This window comes from Thamnophis elegans, chromosome 16 (assembly GCF_009769535.1).
Source record: "Thamnophis elegans isolate rThaEle1 chromosome 16, rThaEle1.pri, whole genome shotgun sequence".
NCBI lineage: Eukaryota > Metazoa > Chordata > Lepidosauria > Squamata > Colubridae > Thamnophis > Thamnophis elegans.
The window spans coordinates 38,434,786-38,447,051 of record NC_045556.1 but is presented as its reverse complement, the minus strand read 5'-3'; the positions used below and the strand labels follow the sequence as shown (position 1 = coordinate 38,447,051).

General features: G+C 39.2%; 1 protein-coding gene across 1 annotated transcript; it reads left to right on the top strand.

The window, feature by feature from the left end:
• Positions 1–3,633: 3,633 nt before the first annotated feature.
• Positions 3,634–11,538, top strand: ZDHHC12 (zinc finger DHHC-type palmitoyltransferase 12). The gene is made up of 5 exons (XM_032232513.1): positions 3,634–3,759; positions 6,517–6,656; positions 8,020–8,106; positions 9,768–9,934; positions 10,721–11,538. Exons 1-5 carry the CDS (start codon positions 3,660–3,662, stop codon positions 11,031–11,033), a joined length of 807 nt encoding a protein of 268 aa, XP_032088404.1. The 5' UTR covers positions 3,634–3,659; the 3' UTR covers positions 11,034–11,538.
• Positions 11,539–12,266: the final 728 nt, after the last annotated feature.

Sequence of the window (12,266 nt, the reverse complement as noted above, 5' to 3'; positions counted from 1 at the left end):
GATGAGTACCATCGCCCTCTAGAGTCAGGAACGACTAGCATATGTGTGTGAGGGAAACCTTTATCTTTAACCTATAGGAGTGCAAATTATCTCCTGTGTTTTTACAAAACAGCATTTGAAGATGGGTGTTCTGCATCCCATTTCTGGAAAGAGGGAAAAATGGCCCTATGTTGAGATGGCCAGTGTGTTTTTTTTCTCTTTGCACACAGTGGGGTTGGACTGGATGACCTTGAAGATCCCCTTAACCATTCCTGACACCACATTTGCGAACCCTGGATGGGGAATTTTTATTTATTTTTTAATCCCACCCTTATGAATTTTTATTTTTTAATCCTACCTTTGTGAATTTTTATTTATTTTTTAATCCCACCTTTATGAATTTTTATTTATTTATTAATCCCACCTTTATGAATTTTTATTTATTTTTTAATCCCACCTTTATGAATTTTTATTTATTTATTAACCCACCTTTATGAGTATTTATTTTTTAATCCCACCTTCATGAATTTTTATTTATTTTTTAATCCCACCTTTATGAGTTTTTATTTATTTTTTAATCCCACCTTCATGAATTTTTATTTATTTTTTAATCCCACCTTCATGAATTTTTATTTATTTTTTAATCCCACCTTTATGAGTTTTTATTTATTTTTTAATCCCACCTTTATGAATTTTTATTTATTTTTAATCCACCTTTATGGATTTTTATTTATTTTTTAATCCCACCTTTATGAGTTTTTATTTATTTTTTAATCCCACCTTCATGAATTTTTATTTATTTTTTTAATCCCACCTTTGTGAATTTTTATTTATTTTTTAATCCCACCTTTATGAATTTTTATTTATTTATTAACCCCACCTTTATGAGTATTTATTTTTTAATCCCACCTTCATGAATTTTTATTTATTTTTTAACCCACCTTTATGAGTATTTATTTTTTAATCCCACCTTCATGAATTTTTATTTATTTTTTAATCCCACCTTTATGAGTTTTTATTTATTTTTTAATCCCACCTTTATGAATTTTTATTTATTTTTAATCCACCTTTATGGATTTTTATTTATTTTTTAATCCCACCTTTATGAGTTTTTATTTATTTTTTAATCCCACCTTCATGAATTTTTATTTATTTTTCAATCCCACCTTTGTGAATTTTTATTTATTTTTTAATCCCACCTTTATGAATTTTTATTTTTTAATCCCACCTTTGTGAGTTTTTATTTATTTTTTAATCCCACTTTTATGAATTTTTATTTATTTTTAATCCACCTTTATGAATTTTTATTTTTTAATCCCACCTTTGTGAGTTTTTATTTATTTTTTAATCCCACTTTTATGAATTTTTATTTATTTTTAATCCACCTTTATGAATTTTTATTTATTTTTAATCCACTTTTATGAATTTTTATTTTTTAACCCACCTTTATGAGTTTTTATTTATTTTTTAATCCCACTTTATGAATTTTTATTTATTTTTTAATCCCACCTTTATGAATTTTTATTTATTTTTAATACACCTTTATGAATTTTTATTTATTTTTAATCCACTTTTATGAATTTTTATTTATTTTTAATCCACCTTTATGAATTTTTATTTATTTTTAATCCACTTTTATGAATTTTTATTTATTTTTAATCCACTTTTATGAATTTTTATTTATTTTTTAATCCACCTTTATGAATTTTTATTTATTTTTAATCCACTTTTATGAATTTTTATTTATTTTTAATCCACTTTTATGATTTTTTATTTATTTTTTAATCCACCTTTATGAATTTTTATTTATTTTTAATCCACTTTTATGAATTTTTATTTATTTTTTAACCCACCTTTATGAATTTTTATTTATGTTTTAATCCCTTTATGAATTTTTATTTATTTTTTAATCCCACCTTTATGAATTTTTATTTATTTTTAATACACCTTTATGAATTTTTATTTATTTTTAATCCACTTTTATGAATTTTTATTTATTTTTAATCCCTTTATGAATTTTTATTTATTTTTAATCCACTTTTATGAATTTTTATTTATTTTTTAATCCACCTTTATGAATTTTTATTTATTTTTAATCCACTTTTATGAATTTTTATTTATTTTTTAACCCACCTTTATGAATTTTTATTTATGTTTTAATCCCTTTATGAATTTTTATTTATTTTTTAATCCACCTTTATGAATTTTTATTTATTTTTAATCCACTTTTATGAATTTTTATTTATTTTTAATACACCTTTATGAATTTTTATTTATTTTTAATCCACTTTTATGAATTTTTATTTATTTTTAATCCCTTTATGAATTTTTATTTATTTTTAATCCACTTTTATGAATTTTTATTTATTTTTAATCCACCTTTATGAATTTTTATTTATTTTTAATCCACTTTTATGAATTTTTATTTATTTTTTAACCCACCTTTATGAATTTTTATTTATGTTTTAATCCCTTTATGAATTTTTATTTATTTTTTAATCCACCTTTATGAATTTTTATTTATTTTTAATCCACTTTTATGAATTTTTATTTATTTTTAATACACCTTTATGAATTTTTATTTATTTTTTAATCCCACCTTCATGAATTTTATTTATTTTTTAATCCCACCTTTATGAATTTTTATTTATTTTTAATACACCTTTATGAATTTTTATTTATTTTTAATCCACTTTTATGAATTTTTATTTATTTTTTAACCCACCTTTATGAATTTTTATTTATGTTTTAATCCCTTTATGAATTTTTATTTATTTTTTAATACACCTTTATGAATTTTTATTTATTTTTAATCCACTTTTATGAATTTTTATTTATTTTTAATACACCTTTATGAATTTTTATTTATTTTTTAATCCCACCTTCATGAATTTTTATTTATTTTTTAATCCCACCTTTATGAATTTTTATTTATTTTTAATACACCTTTATGAATTTTTATTTATTTTTAATCCACTTTTATGAATTTTTATTTATTTTTTAATCCCACCTTCATGAATTTTTATTTATTTTTAATCCACTTTTATGAATTTTTATTTATTTTTAATCCACTTTTATGAATTTTTATTTATTTTTAATACACCTTTATGAATTTTTATTTATTTTTAATCCACTTTTATGAATTTTTATTTATTTTTTAACCCACCTTTATGAATTTTTATTTATTTTTTAATCCCACCTTCATGAATTTTTATTTATTTTTAATCCACTTTTATGAATTTTTATTTATTTATGAATTTTTATTTATGTTTTAATCCCTTTATGAATTTTTATTTATTTTTTAATCCCACCTTTATTACACCACCGGTAACTCAAAGACAGCTAACCTACTTAATGCTTCTTCCTCCTTGTTTTCCCACCACAACCCCCCTGCGAGGTGGGCTCCTCTCCCCACTGCGGAGGATGCCCACCACTCCCATAATCCTCGCCCGCGGGGGATCATAGGAGTCGAAGTCCTCCCCGATCGCTCCCACAGCCCCTCCCACTCCGTCGGGCGGGTTCTCCCAGCCAAGGAAAACACGTGCAACATTTCGAGCTGGCCCAGCCAATCAGCGCGCGGCCCTTTTCCTCTGTCTCCTGGCCAGCCAATCCCGTGCGGAGGGCGTGGCTTCAGCGCTTCCGCTTTGGGCAACATAGTAGCCGAGGGCTCGGCGGGGAGGATGCGGCCGGGGGCGCCCGCGGGCGCCGGGTGGGCGGTGCGGGCGGCGCAGACGGGGCTCAGCTGGGGCGTCACGGTGGGGCTCTTCCTGCACGACACAGGTGAGACCCCCACAATGCTGGGGGGGGGTTGATTTGGGGTCCCCAGCAGGTAGATTTGGGCGAATTGATGGGAGATGGTGAGGGGTCCATGGGGGAACAATCGTGGCTTAGAATAGAACAGTGTTTCTCAACCTTGGCGACTTTAAGTCCTGTGGACTTCAACTCCCAGAATCCCACAGCCAGCTCTGCTGGCTGGGGGGTTCTGGGAGTTGAAGTCCACAGGACTTAAAGTCGCCAAGGTTGAGAAACAATGTTCTAGATGCTTTAAATCTTTCTTTCTTTTCCTTCCTTCCTTCCTTCCTTCCTTTCATTTATATTGCTGCCTACTGCGGCTCAAGGCGGCTTACAGGATATAAAACCACATTTAAAACAATAAAGCTGTGCTGGCTGGGGGATTCTGGGAGTTGAAGTCCACAGGACTTAAAGTCACCAAGGTTGAGAAACACTGGAATAGAATAACCGAGCTGGAAGGGACCTTGGAGGTCTTCTAGTCGAACCCCCTGCCTAGGCAGGAAACCCTACACCACTTCAGACAAATGGATATCCCACATCTTAAAGACTTTTTATGGGGTGTAAGCCACGATCTAGGTAACTAACCATGGTTGCTCCCTCCACCCTGTGGCCCCGAGTTCAGCCTTAAGAACGACCGTCGTTGTGCAGAAATGAACAGATTAACATTTGGCAATTAAAGAGAAGGAAGAATCGGGGCATTATAAGATATGGGGATGTTTTTAACCACTGGGTAGAAAATCAGTATAGACAAAAAAGGAAGTGGGGAATTGAATAATTTGGAAAAGAACGCGGAATTACAGGGGAGGAGCTGAATTAAGAGGCAATTGAAAGGTAAAGGCGAGATAAAAATAGATCAAAAATGATGTCACTGCTAAATATGATGACACAAATATTGGACCCAGGTGACACAGTGTAAGATTAATGATGTAAGGAGTGGTTAGGGGAAAATAAAATAAGGATCGGAGCAATGTGCCAACCTTATTACGGATTAGTAGTGCAAAGTCCATGCGTGTTGCTCACTTCTTTTGACCAAAGGTTTTCTCACCTTCGGACCTTCCTGGCTGAAAAGAGTTGGGGGTGGGTTAGGGGGCACCTCTGGGCGTGTTTTAAACCAGTTTATGCTGTGATCTGGCAATAGGAATTGTGCGTTCTGTGAAAGGGGCACCCGTGTTTCTGTTAACGTCGCTTAGTGCAGTGTTTCTCAACCTTGGCGACTTTAAGTCCTGTGGACTTCAACTCCCAGAATCCCCCAGCCAGCTTAAAGGACTTAAAGTCGCCAAGGTTGAGAAACACTGGCTTAGTGGTTGTGGGAACCTGGTCTGGGAGCATCGAATTGGTCTGAAGGTCCTTCCCCAGATTCTGAGGTTGTTTATTCTGCCTGGATATTTCCGTCATCCTGCCTCCTGACGGTGAGGGGGTAGCCCTGGGGCTATTATATTGATGAACTGAAATTACTTCTAATAATTTGAAGATTACACTCTCTCGAATGAATCATCAGCCCTTTTAAGGTAGGCCAGGTCAAGAAACAGACCCTTTCCAAGATTCCACTCTATTGTTCTAGAACAGAACCTTCATTGTTTTAACAAAATATTTTATGGTTGACATGAAATGGGGAAAACAGGAGTAGGAAGAACTATTCACCTTGTTTGCTGCCTTATTTGTAAACATAATAAAGATTGGATAAAATAAAATCTATAATAGTGCTAATAAAACCAGAAATACAGAATGGGGATTAAATGAGAGACGTTTGGAGAAACTAAAAATGTCTCCAAAAGCGTATCAATCCTACAACATATTATTAAATCTAGCCATGTAAACTATTTATTGCTCTGTTTTCTGAGTCTTGGTACAATGTGTTATTTCAGTGTGTTAATATTTTTACATTATTTTTGTAATACTTTATTATCTAGGTGCGTTAGCGTAATGAATACCTATAAGAAAAAAGTGGAGAATTCACCTGTACTAATTACAGTTTTGGACTAAGCACTATGTTCATTTAATTTTTTTCTTGAAAATTAAATACAATAGATGTTTAGATGTGGCTTTTTTTTGCAATATATTTTATTATTATTATTTTAGTTATATGTTTATGTTGTGTGTGAATAGAGTTGGTTTTGGGTATCATTCATATTAATCCAATTCACAATAACAATATTAGAAATCCCTATCATATTTCTCAAATTTAAGCAATCATCATTATATTGTTCAAACATACATATTCTAAACATGCCTAACTCCTCATCTTTTATCTCTACCTTCATCTATAATATCTTTCTTATTTTATCTAAACATTTCTCTATTAACTAAGTTAAATTTGGGGTAAAATGGATAAGAATTGAAGAGCAAAGAGATGCCTACATATAATGAGGATTATATAAATTTGATAAATGTGGGAGATGATCAGCAATGTTAACGTGAATTGGATTCATATAAACGGATGTGGCATTTTTATCCCCCTATTTGAGACCTTCCCGAGGGCCTGGAACGAACAGAGGTTGGGAGTGGACATTTGATAGAGTTACGTGTTCTTGTTTGCAGGGTGTCAGCTGTTCGAAACCAAGCTGCCTTTTGCAATTGACTGAGGGGGAATTTGTCAATGCCGATGGAATTCTAGTGGTGTCCCAATTGTTTGAGGAATGCACCCTCAGTCAATCACAAAGGACAGCTTGACTCGGAACAGTGTGCCAAGATCCAAGGCGCCACTTGATTATAAATTAAGATTTCCAATTTGTCTTCCTCTTCCAGATCTCCGGAGGCAGCTTGAGCAAGGAGATCTTCTTCAGCCGATTGTGTTCACCTTGCTGGTTCTCTCTTCCGTCGTCCTGTATTTTGTGGTCTCACTCATGAACCCAGGCTACGTTGAGGGCGACAGCGGGGATGAGAAGGTGGGCTGATCCCTCAAGGGGAAACTGGGAATACTTTGGAGGCTGTTGGGAGTTTAAAGGGTATGAAACTCTCAAGGGAGGCAAAGCTGTTGTGGCCCGCCAGCAGTCGGACAGTGAGGAGGTTGGGGAGGAAGATGGGCCAGTCCTGGAGGCTGGGAAAGGCTCGGACGAGGGTTCTGCATCGGAGGCAGAGACGGGGACGAGGCCGTCTGGCAGTGATCAGCTGCCTTCGGAGTCAGACGTCAGTGAGGCAGAGGAACAGCTGGAGCCTGTTCCCAGTGTGCGCATGCGCAGAGCTGCCAGAAGAAAAGAACAGCTGAGAAATCAGGGCAGACTTGGAAGTAAAGTCACAGGTGGATGGTGAATGGCCCCTCCCATAGGAAACAAAAGAGGAGCGAAAGGGGAGGGGGCTTTTGCAAGAAACCATTCATTCATTCGGTGGTTAGATTCGTGTCAGGAATGTGAAGATCTGTCCGTGAATCTCAGAGACTCTTTTCCCAGCCTTTCCTTGCACAGCTCCTCATTTGGAAAATATTGACATGGCAGCTTTCCAAGCTAGATAAGGTCTGTATTCATAAATACTCCTTTGAAAGACCGTTTGCCAGGCCTTGGCTGAAGGTGAAGGAGAGGAATTCACATTTGTTTTTGTCCGGAACCAGAACTCTGCCTCCTGCTTTTTGAGGAAGCCCATCCCAGAACAAAAGCATTAGGATCACACACAATCCTCACATATATGACCTTCGCAGGTGTGTAAAGCAAGGAAAAAAACTGAAGACAGGTCATAAGCTCCAACGCTGCCTCACTTAGGGACTGTTTCACTTAGGGACCGAATTTCCAGGCTTGTGGCGAGCAACGCCAATGGGGGAGACCAGATTCACTTAACAAATGCACTCATTCATTTAACAGCTGTGGTAAGAAGTGTTATAAAACGCGGCAAAATTTTGCTTCATGAGTAAAATCAGGAGCAATTGGCTCACTTTACAGCTGCAGAATTCGTTTTTACGTCCACTGTGCGAAGATCTTAAAATCTGCTTAGTCCAGTGTTTCTCAACCTTGTCAACTCTGGCTCTGACATTCGCTGCCTGGGGAATTCTGGGAGTTGAAGTCCAGACATCTTCAAGTTGCCAAGGTTGAGAAACGCTGGCTTAGTCCTATGGGTGACCCGTTTTATGATGGTCACGAGTTGCAACCAGAATCAGCTGACTGCATTATGGTAGTAAGTTGAAGAGAACTTGTACATCAACTGTATCCTCTTTTTGGGGGGGGGGGGGCGTGTGTTTTCAAAAAAGATATGTAGGAATTAATTAATGAACTGAGGTGGTTCAATTTTTTGGCACAATATTATTTGATGTAATTTTGATAGGACTCAATGACCGGAGAAGAGAAAGCCAAAACTTCCATCCAAGCGTCTGATGTTCGTCTCCGGCGGTGTGGATACTGCATGGTGAAGGTAGGCCGTGGCTTCCTGGGGAAATTGCCCAAGAGAGAGACCACAGAATCATAGAACAGGGATGGAGAAGGACCCTAGAGGTCTTCTAGTCCAGCCCCCTGCCTAGGTAGGAAACCCTACGCCACTTCAGACAAATGGTTATCCAACATCTTCTTTAAAAACTTCCAGTGTTGGAGAATTCACAACTTCTGGAGGCAAGTTGTTCCACCGATTAATTGTTCTCACTGTCAGGAAATTTCTCCTCAGTTCTAAGTTGCTTCTCTCCTTGATGAGTTTCCACCCATTGCTCCTTGTCCTGCCCTCGGGTGCGTTGGGGAATAGCTTGACCCCCCTCTCCTTTGTGGGAGCGCCTCAAATATTAGAAGACTGCCATCATGTCACCTCCTAGTCCTTCTTTTCATTAAACTAGACGTACCCAATTCCAGCAACTCTTTGTACGTTTCAGCCTCCAGTCCCTTCCTCGTCTTTCTTGCTCTTCTCTGCACTCTTTCCCGAGTCCCTACGTCTTTTTTATATCTTGGTAACCACTCTGAATGTTGCCAGGGCATTGCAATGCGCCCTCCAGAAGGCCTGAGGAGAGAGAACAATTAGAACAAGAAGAAGGGGAAAAGGGAGAAAGAAAAGGGAGATCAGGAAGATATCATAGAAGAAAAAGAGACTGGAAAAGAAAAAAAAGTAGATGATTTACACTGAGATTTACAGTTATATATCCAAAGGAGACAAGGGAGAAATGGTCCTAAAAAAGGGGGAAATAGCCAAGGTGGGATTAAAGGGGAAAAATTGGGGGAGAGATTAAAACAACAAAATTAAAAAGGAGAAAAAAGATTGGAAAGGGAAAATACATTATATCAGTGTTTCTCAACCTTGGCAACTTGAAGATGTCCGGACTTCAACTCCCAGAATTCCCCAGCCAGCGAATGCTGGCTGGGGAATTCTGGGAGTTGAAATCCGGACATCTTCAAGTTGCCAAGGTTGAGAAACACTGCATTATATATTAAGAAAAAAAAATTAAATTAAGCGGGAGAATACGGAATAAAAATAAGATGACTGAAATGTAAAATGGAAACATGATGTAAAATGTAATATGCATAATAAAAGATGTAAAGGGGGGGGGGAACCAGGACAACACTTTGTTCGTAAAAAAAGAAGTTAAAATATGTAACAAAAAATAAATAAATAAAACTTTGTTGAAGAAAAGAAAGAAGGCCACTGAAGAGATTTTCCACTGCTTCCGCATTGAGGGGGTGGGCTTTGAGGGGTCCCGGATGCGCTCCGAGGCTGATGGTTTTCTTGCAGAAGTTTCATGACCCCAAGCTAGGTAACATCACTAGCACTGATGACGTTCCCTAGTTGGGCCATGAAACGTCTGCAAGAAAACCACCAAGCTCGGAGAGCATCCGGGAGCCCCCATTTCGTCCCTGAGCTACAAATATTCTCCTTTGTAGGTGGAATTTCCCCCAGGATTCCTGAGGCATTTACGGGTGGGGAAAAACAGAGCCAAGAGTAGGACTTGGCCATAGAGTGTCGGGGTTTGAAGGGATCATGAAGAGCATCCAGTCTGACCCCCCTAACCCACTGCCATGCCATCTCCGATTGATGGCCACCCAGGCTGTGTTGAAGGTGGAACCAGAGTGACAGGAGGACTTTGTGCTGTCTTACAGCAACCTTTGCGAGCCAAGCATTGCCAGGCGTGTCAGCAGTGCGTCCGCCGTTACGACCACCACTGTCCTTGGATTGAGAACTGCATCGGGGAGAGGAATCACCCACTTTTCGTGCTCTACTTGGGGGTGCAGCTCACCGTCCTGCTCTGGGCTCTGCAGGTGGCTTGGTGAGTACCGGGCAAGACCAGGGATCGGGGACCCTTGTGCTGGGTCTGAAGGGGAAATGGTGGCATCTCCTCTGTTGTTCATCGAAATCAGGTTGCTCCCATCCACGGTGCCCTCCCTCCAATGACACAAACGAAGCTTTTGTGTTAGCAATAGCAATAGCAGTAGACTTATATACCGCTTCATAGGCCTTTCAGGCCTCTCTAAGCGGTTTACAGAGAGTCAGCATATTGCCCCCAACAATCTGGGTCCTCATTTTACCCACCTCGGAAGGATGGAAGGCTGAGTCAACCCTGAGCCGGTGAGATTTGAACCGCTGAACTGCTGATCTAGCAGTAGCCTGCAGTGCTGCATTTAACCACTGCGCCACCTTGGCTCTTTAGAGCAGGGGTGTTAGAGCAGGGGTGTCCAATCCCAGCAACTTTTAGGGCTTGTGGATGTCAACTCCCAGTATTCCCCAGCCAGTTATGCGGTCGTTAAGTTAGCCACACAATTGTTGAGTCAATCTGGCTTCCCCAGTGGCTTCGCTTGTCAGAAGGTTGCAAAAGGACATCGCATGACTTGGGGACAACGCAACAGGCATACTGTGCTTGCCAGTTGCCAAGCATGCGAATGTTGATCACGGGGATGCTAGGATGGGCATGAGAAAAACGATCCTGTCACCTTTTTTTTAGCACCGTTGTAACTTTAAAACAAAAGCGAACTGTTGTAAGTCAAGCGCTACCAATATTCCAACAGTCATTCCCAATTTCCCTTTTTTTTGTTACTCTCTCTCCCCTCTTCAAAAGGTCCGGCCTGAACTTCCAGTCCTTTTCCTGGCTCTGGCTTCAGTGCCACCTGCTCCTCCTCCTCTCCTTCCTGCTCCTCACCATCTGCACCGTGATTGCGACGCTCCTGCTGGGCTCCCACCTCTACCTCGTCTCCTGCAACACCACCACCTGGGAATTCATGTCCCGCCACCGCATTTCCTACTTGAAACACTGCAAGGTGGAGAACCCCTTCGACCAGGGGGTCCTGCTCAACCTCTGGAGGTTCTTCTGCGCCTGCCGCCTGATGGCCTGGGAGAAACTCTACCCTTCGGAGGAGACCGAGCTGGTGTGATGGAGGGCAGGAGGGTTTCGAGAGACGGATCGGACCGAGCTGGTCTAAAGTCACAACGGAAGCTTTGAAGAAGATGCCGGAGCACCAGGTCTTCACCCCGACTAGGAGAAGGACTTTCCCCTCTTCTAACCAAAGGCTAAAATCTGACGGGTCGTGTTGGGGTGAGCCAATGGGCGGACCCTAACCCTAATAACTGAAGATTCAGCTTTGAGATTTGGAGATACGGAGATCTGGGCAGGCGAAGAAAGCCTACAGCGTCAGGGCAGAAGCAAGAAGGAAATGCGGAGTGGCTCAGAATGCCCTGCTTTTGAAAGATCACGAAGCGGGTTTTGGCTGGAGGTTCGTATCGAATTGAAGAGACGGACGCTCCTTGGAAGGCCGAGCATAAAAGTTTTGCTAAGTAAGAACAAGGCAGCTTCACAGCCGGCTGTGAGGTTTAAGAGCTTAAGAAAAAATGATTTTAATCCAACACTAATGCTAATAAAAGACCAAAGCTTGCATCAAAGGATGCGTTCTGTTGGCTTGGGGGGGGCGGGATGTGCCAAGAGATGGAGGGTGGGGCTTAAATAGGGGCGGGGCCAGAGCCAGTCATTTTCCCACGTCCAATTTTGGTCCTTCTTGCCTAACACAACAGAAAAATGCTGGCTGTTGCAACCACCTATCCATACAGTTTTAAAAATACACTTTTTAAAACCTATTACATTTTTTTGTTTTTGACAATTTCTTTTTGACAATTTGTTGAACGACCGTCAGAAGTTAGAATGGCACTGAGGAGTGACTTACGTATCGGTCCTCATACTTACGACCTAGAGAGAGCAAGAAACGATGGGCTTAAAAACTCCCCTGGGTTTCCCACGCTCCCTTTGTAAATGCCCAACAACGTTGTAGCAAGCCACAGACAAACCACAGTGGGGCTCTGGGTGTTTTGTGAATCTGCTGGAGTGTTCAATTTTTTTAAAAAAAGGCACTAAGGTGTTAAATAATAATATTAAGGCCTCTGTTTCGGAGCTGGTAGGATAAGATGGGGAAAAAATCACAAGTGTCTGAATTCACAATTGTTCCCTGAGGAATTCACAAGCATTCACAAGGGGCTAGTTGTTCTGACCGAGGCTTCCCAAGAGGATGAAGCAAATTCCTGGTCCGAACAAAAACCCCTTTTATTAATTGACTGTGAATTCTGCTCATTCACCCCTAGCAAAGTTTTTCAAGGGAGGATTTATGGTCACAGACCTT